Source organism: Trichomonas vaginalis, chromosome IV (assembly GCF_026262505.1).
Source record: "Trichomonas vaginalis G3 chromosome IV, whole genome shotgun sequence".
Taxonomy (NCBI): domain Eukaryota; phylum Parabasalia; order Trichomonadida; family Trichomonadidae; genus Trichomonas; species Trichomonas vaginalis.
In genome coordinates, this window is record NC_067206.1 from 37,152,687 (window position 1) to 37,168,114 (window position 15,428).

General features: G+C 33.1%; 8 protein-coding genes and 3 pseudogenes across 11 annotated transcripts, besides 2 other annotated features; 7 read left to right on the forward strand and 4 right to left on the reverse strand.

Annotated features, from left to right (window-relative positions):
- Window positions 1–31: 31 nt before the first annotated feature.
- On the reverse strand, window positions 32–840 carry TVAGG3_0236560 (uncharacterized protein; the record flags this gene model as incomplete). Its single annotated transcript, XM_001311470.1, has 1 exon — window positions 65–826. The coding sequence occupies one exon, from the start codon at window positions 824–826 to the stop codon at window positions 65–67; it is 762 nt and encodes a 253-aa protein (XP_001311471.1).
- Window positions 841–1,208: 368 nt separating this feature from the next.
- TVAGG3_0236570 (ribonuclease inhibitor domain-containing protein) lies at window positions 1,209–2,522 on the reverse strand (the record flags this gene model as incomplete). Its single annotated transcript, XM_001311471.1, has 1 exon — window positions 1,209–2,522. One exon carries the CDS (start codon window positions 2,520–2,522, stop codon window positions 1,209–1,211), a length of 1,314 nt encoding a protein of 437 aa, XP_001311472.1.
- A 12-nt stretch (window positions 2,523–2,534) lies between these two features.
- Window positions 2,535–2,897, reverse strand: TVAGG3_0236580 (ribonuclease inhibitor domain-containing protein; the record flags this gene model as incomplete). Its single annotated transcript, XM_001311472.1, has 1 exon — window positions 2,535–2,897. One exon carries the CDS (start codon window positions 2,895–2,897, stop codon window positions 2,535–2,537), a length of 363 nt encoding a protein of 120 aa, XP_001311473.1.
- A 2,042-nt stretch (window positions 2,898–4,939) lies between these two features.
- Window positions 4,940–5,594: a terminal%2Cinverted (terminal inverted repeat of Maverick-1C transposon ID:TVAGG3_0236590).
- Window positions 4,940–15,428: part of a mobile genetic element that runs on past the window's edge.
- Window positions 7,264–8,117, forward strand: TVAGG3_0236600 (annotated as a pseudogene). Its single transcript has one exon. A coding segment is annotated over exon 1 (854 nt).
- Window positions 8,540–9,154, forward strand: TVAGG3_0236610 (uncharacterized protein; the record flags this gene model as incomplete). Its single annotated transcript, XM_051227525.1, has 1 exon — window positions 8,540–9,154. One exon carries the CDS (start codon window positions 8,540–8,542, stop codon window positions 9,152–9,154), a length of 615 nt encoding a protein of 204 aa, XP_051112511.1.
- TVAGG3_0236620 (uncharacterized protein) lies at window positions 9,351–10,127 on the reverse strand (the record flags this gene model as incomplete). Its single annotated transcript, XM_051227526.1, has 1 exon — window positions 9,351–10,127. The coding sequence occupies one exon, from the start codon at window positions 10,125–10,127 to the stop codon at window positions 9,351–9,353; it is 777 nt and encodes a 258-aa protein (XP_051112512.1).
- Window positions 10,145–11,120, forward strand: TVAGG3_0236630 (organellar and viral DNA polymerase type B; the record flags this gene model as incomplete). Its single annotated transcript, XM_051227527.1, has 1 exon — window positions 10,145–11,120. A coding segment is annotated over one exon (976 nt), but the record flags the coding sequence as incomplete, so codon positions are not given.
- Window positions 11,165–11,960, forward strand: TVAGG3_0236640 (uncharacterized protein; the record flags this gene model as incomplete). The annotated part of the gene is made up of 1 exon (XM_051227528.1): window positions 11,165–11,960. A coding segment is annotated over one exon (796 nt), but the record flags the coding sequence as incomplete, so codon positions are not given.
- TVAGG3_0236650 lies at window positions 12,082–13,059 on the forward strand (annotated as a pseudogene). The gene has a single exon. A coding segment is annotated over exon 1 (978 nt).
- TVAGG3_0236660 lies at window positions 13,414–14,214 on the forward strand (annotated as a pseudogene). Its single transcript has one exon. A coding segment is annotated over exon 1 (801 nt).
- On the forward strand, window positions 14,743–15,393 carry TVAGG3_0236670 (organellar and viral DNA polymerase type B; the record flags this gene model as incomplete). Its single annotated transcript, XM_001301905.2, has 1 exon — window positions 14,743–15,393. A coding segment is annotated over one exon (651 nt), but the record flags the coding sequence as incomplete, so codon positions are not given.

Sequence of the window (15,428 nt, forward strand, 5' to 3'; positions counted from 1 at the left end):
GAAAAATCTTAAAAAAAATAATTTTTAAAATATAAAGTCTTTATTTAACATAAACAATAGAATTTCATTCGGTTATTGTATTAACGGGTAATTTTTGAATCTTGAATTCAGGTAATTCAATTTTATTGTATTCTCCAAAAGATACGATTTCTTGGATTTGGCTTTGGTATAGACACTCTGTTCGTTGATCCTGGGTTGCATGGAGCTGTCCGAGGGCCTTTTTATGTTTTTTAGATATTTTTTCGTAACGGAAGTTATATTTGTAAAATCTTTGTACTGTATATTCAGATGGGTAGGAAATTCTCTTTGATAAGTACCTCAAGGCGTCCGAAATTGGTCTTTTATCAACTTGATCATTTTTCTGTACATTTTCACGAATTTGAGCATCGTAATAGTTTGACAATAGTATTGTTTCTTGCTTTTGGTATTCTTCGGCAGTATTAAATCTGTCAATAGCCTGTTCGCGTAAAATCTTCTTTAATTCTGGATTTTCGAGTTCAATTTTTTCTTCAAACGCTGGAGCAAAAGGTGGGATGCATTCTAGAATATCAGATGAAACTGAATCTATTTGTTCTGGTTGAGTATTATCATTTTCTTCTGTAAATTCTTCAGTAGGTGCTTGCTTTTTATGGTATTTGAGTACCGTTGTTGGATTATCTGATGGTTTGTAGTTCATCATTTCCTCGTGAAGCTTTCTGAGATTCTTTGAAGTATTATTCAGTCTCTGGTAGTTATAGAATTTAATAGTTGGTGGAACAGGTACAAAATCTTCTAACGGTGGGGCAGTAGACACAGCTTTTGTATCTTCTTGGTCAGCTGCCGCCATTTTTATAAAAAAAAATCTGTATCGTCCTCTTTTTTTTTGGATAATGTTAGGAATGAATTTTAGATTTCATCATGTCAAAGGATAAATATATCATTTATCATAAGCATATTTGGCGTAGCCATGTATATGTGACTTTCATTTAGAATTGAATTTCAAAATTAGAAAATTAAGCTTGGGTAATAGAAAAGTGATTTTAAAATGTCGTTATATTTATTTTAATATAGATTATGTGAATTAAACATATTGTGAAATAACTTTTATTTTATTAGATTAGCTCTAAGAATTGATGAGCATCATAATTGTGAATATATATGATAATTATATATTAAGAGGGAAAATATCAATTATGAATTAGTTTAGGTAAATTTTTAATTAATGAAAATTAAACTGCAATTGTTTGCATCTCAATGTGTTCTTTACTGGATTCCTCATTAGTGTTGGCAAACTTCTTCCTGTAAATGAAGAAACAAACAACAGCGATGATTGCAATTCCAAGTATGATTCCTATGACAATCCCTGCAATTGTACCGGATTTCTTACCAGATTTCTCTGTATTGATATCATCATTATGATCATTATTACCTGGAGAAGTATTAGCTGTTGATGGCTGAGGAGTGGATGAATCAATTTTAGATACGTCCATCCCACCTAATTGGTCATATTTGTATTCGGAAGTAGTTATAATTTCTTTACATGATTTGGCATTCTTCAAGAAATCTCCTTCAATTTGATTGGTTCCATAATATGTGAATTTTTTAATCGCGCAATTGGAAAATGCTAATGGATCAATGGCGTTAATGTTATGTGCAATAAAAATTTCAACATCATCGCAATTAATAAAATATGCTGGAATGATCATATCATTGATATTTTCAATGTTAATATATTGCAACTTAGTAAGATTTGTCAGTGGTAGCAAATATTCTGCATCATTTACTTTTCTAAGTGAGTTGTATTTCGGAATATTGTAAGTTATTGATTTGATCTTTTCTTTAAAGCCGAGATTATTGATAAGATCAAAATTTGATCCTTCAAATGTAATTTCGCTAATGTTGCATGAATAAAATGCATCAATCCCGTTTATTGTATGAGATAATTTACTTGTTATTTTTGTGAGTTTACTACATTTAATAAATGCTGTGACATTAATTGTTGTAAGACTATTGGGAATTGTTATGCTTGTCACGGAACTGCAGTTATAAAATGCATGTTCATTAATTGATTTAACACTTCCAGGTATTATAATGTTTTTTATCTTATAACAATTAGCAAATGCATAGTTATCTATTGTTGAGATGTTATCTGGTATTGATATACCTGCTAGATTGAAACATTTATAAAATGCATATTTTCCAATTGATACCATTTTTTCAGGCATTGAAATAATCACCAGATTAAAATAGTTTTCAAATGCATTATTTCCAATTGATACAACTTTTTTAGGTATTGATATATTTGTTAAATTGCTACAATATTGAAATGCTTGATTCTCGATTAAAGTTAAATTATCTGAAAGGGTTACTGTTTGTAATAATGGACAAGATATAAACATTGCTTCGGAGATTATTTTCACACTATTTGGAATTACGATGCTTGTTAATTGTTTGCAATATCCAAAGGCAAAAATATCAATAAAGTATACAGTCGACGGAATTTTAATACTTTGGATATATGTACCATATAATGCATATTCCATGATTATGTTAAGTTATTCAGGAAGTTTGATATTTTTGAGACGTTTGCAATCTGAAAATGCGCCAAGACCAATTCTCAGAATTGAATTGGGAAGAGTTAATTCTGTAAGCATAAAGCAATTAGAAAACGAATAATCTTCAATGGCATCTATGCTTGCAAGAATAGTTACAGATCTGAGATTACTTGAATCATCAAAGCACATTGTTCTAAGATCTTTTACTTTTGAAGGAATTATGATATTTTCTAATGCGCTAAAACTAAATGCTGAAGAGCCGATATATGTTACGCTCTCTGGAATTGTAATATGATGGAAATGCGTATACTTGAATGCACTGTCTCCAATATAAACAAGATTTTTAGGAAGTTTGATTGTCATAATAAATACTGCTCCCTCAAATGCACTCTTTTCAATTACGGTAACATCATCATGAAATGTAATATTTTTAAGATCATAGCAGTATGCAAATGTGTTTTCTCGAATAGATTTTGTACTTTTCTCTACTGTGTATTCTCCTTTCGGACAAATGACATATAGTTATAAAATATTACCTATGTTCCTTTATAATTCTGTTTGTTATAAAAATTCCGAATTCAATTTATTTTTGAAAAGTTTAGGTAAAATATTAATCTATTATATATCTCACAGAAGTGTCAAAAAATTGAGATAAACTCCTTTTAAACAATATCCGAGTGAGGTTTGAAAGTAAGTTAAAATTTTGAATGTAACATTTCACTTCATAGAACAAAAATTTCAGCATAGCAAATTTTTGAAATTAAGAATCACCACTAAAAATGTGACTAAAACTTAAAATGCGAAGCAACCAAAACAGACGGACAATTGTCTACGGATCTGTTTTAAATCTGATTCGAATAAACGAATACTACTTTAAGGGTGCACCCGTATGTACGTTTATTTGAGAGGAGGAGGATTACCCTCTCAATTTTGAGGGATTCGTTAGTTTATTTTCTCGATGAATATGCAATAAAATTTGATTTTTACCTTATCAATATACTTCATATAATATACACATGTTCATGTAAAAACTTTTTTCCAAAATCCTCAGTAGGGTTGTTAAAAATATCAAAAATTAGCGTTTTGAAGACACCATGGTGTCTTATAATTTTCCCTTCCTTATTGGCGTGTAGAAATAAATGCGCCAATAGATTGAAGAAGAAGAATTGTTTTTCTCTTAATGAACTTTAATCCTTTTGATATAAGAATATTACAAACATTAATATAATTTCGATTTCGGAAATTAAATTTCCAAATTTTTTGTCGATTTCGGAAATAACAGGATCCCGCATCCAACACGCAACAACAAAACACAAAACACACTTTTTGGTTCTTTCATCGTTTTAATCGTAATTTATGTAATACATGATTTGGATAAATTTTACAAAAATAGAACCTATATTATATTCTTTTCAAAGATTCTTGCAAATCATCAAAAATAATTGTATTTTAAAAAACGATCAAATTATCCTTTCATTATTTTAAACTTAAATTAGTTTTTATGATTGACTAAAGCAATCATATTTATTCATCATTAAATAAACAAAAAAAATAATATTTGAGGGTTATTTCAAAAAAAACACATTGAATTTATTAATTTGTCTCAATTTCAGTATTATAAATTTTTATAATTTCAATATTTTGAAATACACTTTTTAATATTTCAATATTTATGATATTTCAATGTATTAAGTGGTCTCAAATTGAGCTTCTCAAATATAAGTTGGCCTATTCAAATAATAAAATTAAATAATATTTAAAATAATAAATAAAAGTGATTGAGGTCATAGCAAAACGGCTGTTTGGAGGCAGTTAGGAGCTAGCGGTTGAAGCGATAACATTCACAGCCAACATCTACGGTCAAGCGGCAGCATTCAAGGGCAACATCTACGGTCAAGCGGCAGCATTCAAGGGCAACATCTACGATCAAGCAGCAGCAAGGAGCTACGGCAGCAACGAACTACGGCAGCAAGGGGCTACGGCAGGTCAAGCGGCATCATTCAAGGCCAACATCTACAATCAAGCTGCAGCAAGGAACTACGGCAGGTCAAGCGGCATCATTCAAAGCCAACATATACAATCAAGCGGCAGCATTTAAGGGCAACATCTACGATCAAGCAGCAGCAAGGAGCTACGGCAGCAAGGGGCTACGGCAGGTCAAGCGGCATCATTCAAGGCCAACATCTACAATCAAGCTGCAGCAAGGAACTACGGCAGGTCAAGCGGCATCATTCAAAGCCAACATATACAATCAAGCAGCATCAAGGGGCTACAGTAGGTCAAGCTGCAGCATGGAGCTACGGCATCAAGGAGCTACGGCAAGTTAAAGATCAGTCAGATCTGGAAATATCTTTTTCAGGATTTCATTTGTCATGAAAAGCTTCAATAGGATTCTACACTTTATTAGTTAGTATACAAGTCTTGGGTATGGTGGCACTGCGTTCCACCTTACCCAGTACTTGTGAATTTGACACTTTACAAAACCGTTAACGTATATTTTACAACATAGATGCAAAAACTAACTTAACCTTAAATATTTACAAAGCCGCCAACAATTTCACCTCACTATCGTTCTCACTAACAACTTCACTAATGTTCTCATAAATTTTCCTCAATATCTTCATCATCAGTGTTAACCCTATTGTAGTCATACTTGAAGCCATAAACTTTCTCTAACTTCTTAACGTACAATTTACATAACTTACCTTCGTCATCGTATGGTTTAATGATATAACTATTTCTATCTTTATACACAGTCAATGAAAAGTCAACTGGTCTCGGATGTATTTGAAAGAACATGTTATGCTCAGGAAGGAAGAATAAATGTTTAAATATATGTTTGTTATATGTTTTGATTTGTATGAGTTGCTTTTGTTCTGTCATTACATCCAAATAAAATAAAAATAATTTTAAAAAATAAAATAAAAAATAAATGATATCACCACCCTCACACGTATGAAAACATAGCACAAAAATAAATTTAGGTGAAGTGGTGAGATCTCACCTCTTTTTTCACCTGTTTTTTCACCCTGTTGAATTCATTGCTTTATAACTCTCTTCCTTGGTTTCTTTTTAGTTGCTTTCTTCACGTCTGTCTCCAACTTGACTGTCTTTCTTCTTCGTCCGTAATGATACCAATTACTTCCACCAGTCAATGGGTCAAATGGTCGTTCATAAGGGTTTCCATACATTCCATAAGGTCCGTATGGATAAACTACTGGTAGAGAAGAAACATTTTCTTTAGTTCCATCGACTCTATTTAAATGCATTGTTTCACCTTTCATCTGGTCATTAAAGTCTTTTGCGTGTTTTGCAAACTCATCGTCCTTTCCTAAAGCATTTTCTGACTCAGTCGCAACCAAATTGGATGCTTTATTTATGAGCCCTATTTTATTTAATCTTAACTTCTTTGCAACCCAGCTCTCAATCTTCCCTTTATTTGCATCTAATGTCTTCGAAACCCTTCCTCACCTCATTTTATTTACTGCGTCATAAGCTCCAAGTGCTTTTGCTCCAAATGCTAATGCTTTTGTTCCCATTGCGCCTAAAGCTGCCCAAGCTACCATTTACACCATATTAAAATCATCTCTCTTCAATATTATCTCATAAAAGTTCTCGTTACTGGAGAAAGTCAATGAAACATAAGCGTTCTCACGGGCTTCGCCCTCACCGCTTTGCGGTCTATCTAACTTCTTTCTTATGTCATCTATACACTTCAAAATGTCTGAACAATTGCTAACATCTTCTACAACAGTTATTTCATCATGAATGACCTTTTAAGAACAAGCTCATTTAATATGCTATTAAAATCATCTCAATAATGAGTCCATCCTTTCCATCTTTAGGTAGCACAACATCTTTCATTGAAGAAGGTTCGACAAGTCTTATGTTAAACTTACTGACAAAGTTTGTTATACTATAATGCTTCGGTGGCGAATACATATAGTTTGAAAGACATAATATAGATTCTTCAGCAAATTCACTTATACTGGATTTTATAACAATGTTCTCACGAGACCAAATACCACCAATTGACAATCTTGTAAGCAATCCTGCTGAACCTTCTACTGTGTAAACGTCGATGGTAACATTCCACGAAGGTCATCTATTGACATCTTTGAGTCACTGTATTTAAATATTTTCTTAAAGCAATCGTCATTATCTAACCATGCAATAGCTTTGAAGTTTTTTCATTCGAATATACATCTGCCTTCATTAAATGTAAAACCTGACTTCTTTGCAGAGACGACTTTAAAATCTATTGAGTTTATTTCAAAATTATATGCTATGGTAACTTTCTGAAGGTAATGGATGTCCTTCCGCAGTAAGTTGTTCTCTCACTACCGTTTGAAGCTTTGTGTTAAAAACTTTCATGTCATCTCCTGTATCTAAGTTTACATACACAGCAACAGGAAAACTATCTTGCTTCTTTGTTTCATCATTATACCTCAAAACATTAAAGTTCTTCAATAATATTGTCCTTCCTGCTGGAATACTTCTAACTTGTCTGATTTCAATAGCTTTCTCACCTCCTACATACTCTACCCAGTGTCTTGGATATTCATAAGTATACTGACTTTCTTGAATTTTGGTTGGTTTCATCATAACATGTTCATAGTATATCTTTATACTCTTGTCAGTTAGACTCGGTGCTATGTTCTGAATATTTCTGACTTGCATTTTTAATGGAGATAAAATGAAGCATTTAATACATGATGTAGATGAAGACATGAATGAAACTACAGACAAACTTAACTCTTCTCTCATTCTTCCTTTCAGTAAGGACTATGAGTTCTGTTCAAATGGTGTTTATTTCTATTGTGGAAAGATGGGTTCAGGTAAGACATTTAACCTCATTCGTCATATACTCATAACAGAGCGTTTAGGAAACGACTCTTACTATGACCAAATCATTATATCAGCAACTTCAGACTCTATGGACTCAACAGCGAAAACATTCATGAGTAAAGTTCAAGCATCTGTCGTTAAAGTTCCAGATAGCGAACTCATTGAATTTCTTCAACGTTACATTCGACGTAAGAGAAAATATTATGCTATTGTAGAGTTCATACAGTCAGGAATGCAAAAGACTTCAGAAGAGATGGAAAGAATTATTGACAAACACCACTTACGTCAGTACTCAGGAGTTTACGATATGAAACGACTGACAAACTACATTCTATCAAAACTTTCAAAATACCCCTTCAAAAAGTATCCTTCAAACACTCTGCTCGTTTGTGACGACTTCGCCGGAAAAGGTTTAGTGTCAAAACCAGACTCACCATTAGCTAACATCATACTAAAGTCAGACATTACCATTTAACTGTAGCAATACTTATGCAAACATGGCGTTTCCTTGCTTTAAACATAAAACGTCTCATAACTGACTTCGTTATCTTTCAAGGTTTCTCACGCTATGACATTGAACTCATTTGGAAACAGTCAGGTATAACATTACCTTTTGAAGAAATTTGGGAAGCATATAAGTCTCTCATCTCTCCTCGTTCATACCTTGAGATTCATATCATGACTAATACCATTAAAGTCAAAAATATTCCATGGGAACGACCAACATTGTTTTAAAGTTTAACCTTCAATTGACTGATGGTAAACAAATTCCATGCATCTCTGTCGCCATTTCTGTTAATATTTTTGCTGTCATTCATATCATCCACTTCCCCATCCGTTAGCTTTTGAGGATATGCGTTAGAATAGCTGTTCTTAAATGAAGGCTTTTCACCTTTGAGAGCATAAACTCTATAACTTTCTGCATACTTTATGTTTGAACCTCCTGAGCCATCATTGACATAAATTTTATAGGCTTCCACCCTTTGTTCATATTCCTGCTTCTTCCCTTTGCTCTTTTGTTCAGTAGTTCTACATCTTTATACACAGCTCCTGTCTCAGTGAATTCAACAATATTTTCATTCGTTAGCTTTACATTCAAACCCTTGTCGAGTATATTGTTCATTTCATACATATAAAAGGTTTTTATTCTATCTGAAATGAGAAGCAAATCCATCTTAGCTGGTGCTGTTAATGTTCCAATTGAACCAACATCAAATGTTGACTCACGAACGACAAACAATATTGTCATAAAGAACTATAGTTCAGAGTGTTTGAAAGAAAAAGAACCAGAGCTGAAATCCGTGAATTTAAACACAGCTTCAAACGCTAACGCTACATCAGATGTTAAGTTAGAGTATCCACCACTGGACCAAATTCTTTCAAGAGAAGCCAACGACAACCCTTACACAAATGTTCAAACAAATCCTTCAGATAACGTAGACCATTACCTTCTTCAGTTATACCAAACAATTTTACTCAAAGACGATAAGAAGCTTTTGATAAATCTTATAAGTAAGAACCAAATAATTCTAACAAAGGAGGACCTTGAAAATGTTATATCACGAATAACAGGGAAACAATGTGTCATTGACTATCTCGACCCTGAAATCGAATGCTGTGGTCAAACTCCACTATTCATGAAAATAGGTAACATCCGCATCATTGAAACACCAGGAACTACAGGAGTTGAGTTTAAGTATAAATATTCGAACGAGTATACAAAACTATCTACTTACTATAAGCTTTGTTTGAAATATGTTTTAGTAAATTAAAGCAACTTATAGTATCTATCCAAAACTTCTTCAACAGTATCGAACTCATCTTCATAATGCAAACCTAATCTTATTGACTTGGTGCAGTTTTCACTAACACAATATTTTTCTGTTCTCTTGACTGACATAACTAACTCATTTGTTTCATCAAACAGCAACAACCAAAGTTCATGACCTAATACATAACATTCATACTTTATATTTTTAGCTCTGAGTTCTCTTGTAAGCTGTTGCATTTAATATTTTCTAAAAAGTCAACTTCAACAGTCATTCGCACTGGTGCCTTCAGTTCTACAGGCTCTCCTTGAAAGTCAACAAGTCTGAATTGCATGTCTTTCAAATTATGAGGACTAATGCGAACCCATTTACCTAAATGAGTTGCTATGACAGGAACGTTTGGAATGAACATTGAATTGACTGCATAACAGAAGGATTTATATTCTACTGAACCTTTACTATTAACTCCTGAAATACCTGTGACATTAGCTATTTTAGACTCAATGTATAAACAATTACCATAACATACGTATGGAACAGATTTCATCTCAATCGTTTTGTCAACACTTTTCAAAGGAAATGTCATATGGTATGCACCCAAAAGAAGTTGTACTCTATGACTCATTCTTGGTATCTTAAACTCCTTCACATAACTGAATTTCAAAACTCCTGCAATAAGTTTAACATTCATTAAGTTTTCTTCGTTATCCTTGTTTATTGTAGTATTTATGAGAGCATTTAACACTCCAGCTAATGTTTCCATCTTATATTCTACATTATTGTGAAATCTTATTTCGTGCTTCTTTCCATCTATTTCAATCTCCATGAAATCTGTTTCATCTGTTATAACGAATGAAGCAATAGTATTAAAGTCAACCATTCTGAATGCAAGTGGCTCATTCTGTAGACCTAAGTTTGTTTGTAGCTTTACTGTCCCGTATTCGTTTGGGTCTGTACTTTGCAAATAGAACAACATTTTATTCTCATTAAAATATGAGTATAGCTGCATATGCGTATGAAGCTGACAGAGCTAAACGTTTATATTTTGGTCAATACTCTCTCACACTTACTGACAAATATATTGTTATCAGTGATGGAAATACCGAGAAATACATAACATGGAAGGACTATGAAAAGTTTGACCCTATTTTAACTCCATGTACTATGCCATTCATTGTAAATGGTGAAGTTGTCATGAAGAACGACACAACAGTATATAAGTCTGTATATGAAGCGTTAGAATATATGTTGAATTATAATCCCGAAAGATTTGACCCAAGCACTACACCATGTGCAATGCCTTTTATTAAGGACGGTGAAATCGTAAGAGTTCCGGATTCAACGGTTTACACAGCTGTTCAAAACAGTTTACAAAACATTTTAGCGAATATCTTTAATTCAGAAACTACAGAAATAAAATTACCATATATAACAGATGCTAAAGAAATTAAATCAAAAACGACAACATTATTTACGTCACTTAATGATTTAATGACTTATATCATTAATATTCCTGCACCAACTACAGCATTTGATCCAAACTCGACGGTTTGCAGTGTACCTTTCATAAATGACAGTTCATTAATTACTTTAAGGGATTCGACAGTAAATGAATCATTAAAGGCGTCATTAATGAAAATCATTGATTTTAATTCATTCATGAATACATATAATTCATTCATTAATGTTTCATATGCTTCTAAAGAAGGTGAGCCAAAAACTATCGATAAAGCGGTGTATGAAATAAAAGCATCAACGACGAAATTGAATTCGTTAACTTTTGACGGTGATAGTTTCGTTAATGACATAACATCGGGGAAAACAATTTTAACGAAAGAATATTTAAAATCTCATGTTAGTGAGTTCGTTGAAATTGAAAAAGAAGGTGGAATTAAGTTCGATCCACTGAATTTCATTTTCAGCTTAGCGAATGCGGGTGTTAGTTTCGCTGAATGGACAACTATACAGAGTGAAATAAATGCAATATGGACGTTTTTGGGGTCAAAAGCGGGAATGGGTGAGCTTGTAAATGCTGCAAGAACATTAGGTGAAACAGGAAATTTTGTAGATGGTTTTAAAAGACTTGTTTCAAATGTTTTAACAAACACAAAGAAATTATTTAGATATACCGTACATAACGGACGGATTTTCGAACAGATAGCAACAAACCCTCCTGTTATGGCTGCGTTGATGATGGTTAGAGATATAAAACCACGTAACGACGGGAACGAAGAACATGAACAACAGGATACTGGTCGGGTTATTCGAGACATTAAAAACGTGTATCCTGAAGTTATTGATTTATTTAGAGGTGTTAATGATTCAATTTCAAATCATTCTATAACCCTTGATGAAGAGAATAAATTAACAGATTATATATTCGTCATTATTGCAGAATTAATGAAGAGAATAAATGAAAAAGGAATTGGCGATATCATTAATGTCAGTGATGTAATGATGAAAAGAAATTTTGACTCATTATTTACAAAACCGAAAACAGAATATAGTCTTTATGACGTAATTACCGAATTAATGAAAAAGATTAATGATAATAAGAGTTCTGGCGGAAGAGTTGAATTAGAAGTGAATGAGATAGAAGAGAAATTAGATAGTAAGGCAGATAAAAACCATGTTCATTATATAAGTTCAGACGAACAGATTATAACGGACTACCATGGATATTTAACACGAAGTGATGAAGTGAAGACGGAAGATGTTAATGAAAGAAGATATAAATACATTCGTGCTAAAGGTTATGACATAAGCTGTACTGTACAGTATGACACGGGTAAAGCACCAGAAGCATTTAGTTATAACGATGAAATTTATGCCTCTACTTTCTCTGTTAACGGTGTATTAGTTGAACCAAGATTTACTTTGAGAGTTAAATCAAAAATAACGTTTGAAGATGCTATTAAAAGTAAAGCTGACAAAGTTGAACTCGAAGCAATGAACAAAGTTTGTAAATCTCATAAACACAATATCTCCGATATAAATGAACTTCAAGCTACATTAAATAGTAAAGCTGACAAAGAACATACACATAAATCCTTCACTACTGTTAGAGCAGACGACATAATATTGAACTATGATTTGGTTCAAATGCACCTTTAGAGAATCGAGTACAAGCGTAAAAGATACTCTTAACAATTTAGATAAGAGTTGCAGGAATATCGAAGATCATGCCAGAAACTTTGAAGCATACGAACTACCAGCAATGTTAGATAGTAAAGCTGACAAAGAACATACACATAAATCCTTCACTACTGTTAGAGCAGACGACATAATATTGAACTATGATTTGGGTTCAAATGCACCTTTAGAGAATCCGAGTACAAGCGTAAAAGATACTCTTAACAATTTAGATAAGAGTTGCAGGAATATCGAAGATCATGCCAGAAACTTTGAAGCATACGAACTACCAGCAATGTTAGATAAGAAAGCTGACAAAACAGAGCTTCAAACATTAAAGACTGAAATACTTCGAAATTATATCCTGTTGGTTCTATTTATACATCAATGAACTCAACAAATCCAGCAACAGTTCTGGGTTTTGGTACATGGCAGCAGATTGTAGACAAATTCTTATACTGTGCTAACTCTTCAAATCAAACAGGTGGTTCGAAGAAAATTAAAGAAGCAAACCTTCCACCGCACACTCATACAGGAACTACAAACTTTTCTGGTGACCATAGTCACTCATTAAGAGACCATCCATTATACAACTCAGAATATTGTGCTGGCAATGACGTTTTATCTCCAGATTATAACCATTCGGCAAAAAAGACTTTTCGACCAACTGAACCAGGAGGAAATCATTCACACACTTTCACAACAAATCCAACAGGCTCGGGTGCAGATTATATGCCACCATTTGTGACTATATTCGCATGGTACGCGTTCAATAAACACACTTGAGCCTTGACTCAAAGGATCTAGGCTTACCGCGTTCAATGAAATCTTTAACTTTACATAAATGAGCTTGAAAGAAGTATTCGAACAACATCCATGGAGGTCATTTAAGAAGTTCAATGAAGCTGCAAAGAGTTCGGGATTTACTAACAGAGCTGAAGTTAAAAAGTTCTTTGACAAAAATGTTGTACATCAAACAAAAATAAATCCTTACGACTACTTTTTACCAATTTACTCCAACACTCCTGACGCATACCAATTTGACACTCTCATTCAAAGCAGAAAAGGAGGACATAAACCATTCCTCATCTTCATTAATGTTAACACTCGTAAAGCTTTTTGCGTATATAATGAAAAATAAAGGAACTCGTGAAGTGTTAAGAGTTTTACAAAAGTTTGTAGCAGAACATAGCCCAAGTACTTTAACATCAGACCAAGACAGTGCATACCTCAGCAATGAAATCACACAGATTTTCTCATTAAGCATAACATAACTCACTACACTACTGAAGACCATAACCATAACATACTCGGCATCATAAACCGCTTCATAAGAACGCTCAGAGATTTAAATCAAGAGCGAGACTTTACCGAAGAAACAATGAAACATTTTCTCGAAGTATATAATTCCTCAACACATTCTACAACAGAACATACACCAAATTCAATGACACAACAACAAGAAAAAAGTATATACAAAAGAAACGAAGCCAAACACAAAATATCAGAAATTCAACACAATTTACCCTCATTCCTGGTACAAAAGTTCGTGTAGTTCTTGACGACAAACCGTTGACAAAGAAACGTTTAAGTTAAGTAGAAACTATTATATCGTAGACTCTACGCAAGGTAATGGATATCTTATAAAAGCTGCTGACGACTCTATTGCGTTTTACCCTCGACATAAATTAGTTGAAAGTAGTAATGGCAAACTTGCTGAAACCATTGACGAAGCAAAGCGAGGAGTGGTTATTGAAATACTTGGCTATAACATAAACGATGACACTTATAAAGTAAGATATGAAGGAGGCGTTGAAGATGTTATACCATCTAAGAACTTGAGAGAGTCAAAGTCAACACATCTGGGACCATTAGAGCGGGAGTACTGGAAAGACAAAAATAAGCCGGAAAGAATAAGAAAATTCTTCTAAACTTTTTCATTAGATGTAAATCAGACATGAATGAGAACAGTCATGATATCATTAATGGTACCATTTATTTTTATCATAAATTTACACCAAAAATATATTTTAGGTGAAGAGGTGAGATCTCACCCGTTTTTTCACCTCTTTTTTCACCCTCATGAATTTTCATGAATTTCCTTAAGATAGAAAAAATAAAGTTAGTTTTATTTTTATTTATTTTTTTTATTTTGTATAAAAGATATGATTTCAACAATCGGCACAACAACAATTCAAGCCACAACTACAGCACCAAACTCGCTAGTCATGAATCCTACGTCAATGTTGGTAGAGATGAAAAACTTCATTCCTTCTTCGTATACTTTCGAAACAAAAATCCAGAAGATAAAGCAAGAACTTTTAACAAGTAATTTAGACTGTACCGCACAGGATGAAGAAAATGAAGAATATCTTTATGACATGCAGGACCTCATCGACCATTTACCTAAACTACCTGAAATTCAGCAACAAAAACTAACCATTCCCGAATTTGACGAAATTGAAGTCAAAGCAACTGACTCGGTAGAAATAAAGAAGTTCATACGAAAGGTAAACTATGAGTTTCTAGGATATCATTGCAACCATAAAGTTATGGACAAAGATTGCGACATGGTTTATAAAAATATTTCTGACCTTTACAAATCCGAAGAATTTAAGACATACGACAACTTTGTTTCATTAGTTGCAAAATGTGTATGGCAGATAAGAGATAAAGATAGAAGAGGTAAGGTATGGAATGAACAGATAAAACCAGCAGCTTTTGAGTTAAAGAAAACCATTGACGCCTTAGTTGTTCTAGCTGGTTTTATTTCAATGTATAACGCAAAAATGATGCCGCAATGTTCAAAATGTAAAGCAGCAATAAGAAAATATAACTACTCAGTCAAAGAGATAGAAAGAATGCGAAACGACTATGCAGACTTAAAGAAAGAAACAGAAAAGCCAGCAGAAGATAAAATGGATATGTTAACATTTCTTAATAAAAACTATTCAACAGCAGAAGATTTCCTTCTGTCTGACGTCAAGAAGAAATATAAAGAGACTTTCGGCATGATTAAAACATTCGATGTACTAAAAGAAGAAATAGAAGCTACGAAATTGTTTAGGATTTCAAATATACATCGTACAATTCATGTAAAACGCTTGTGAAAAAAGAGGTGAAAAAACGGGTGAGATCTCACCTA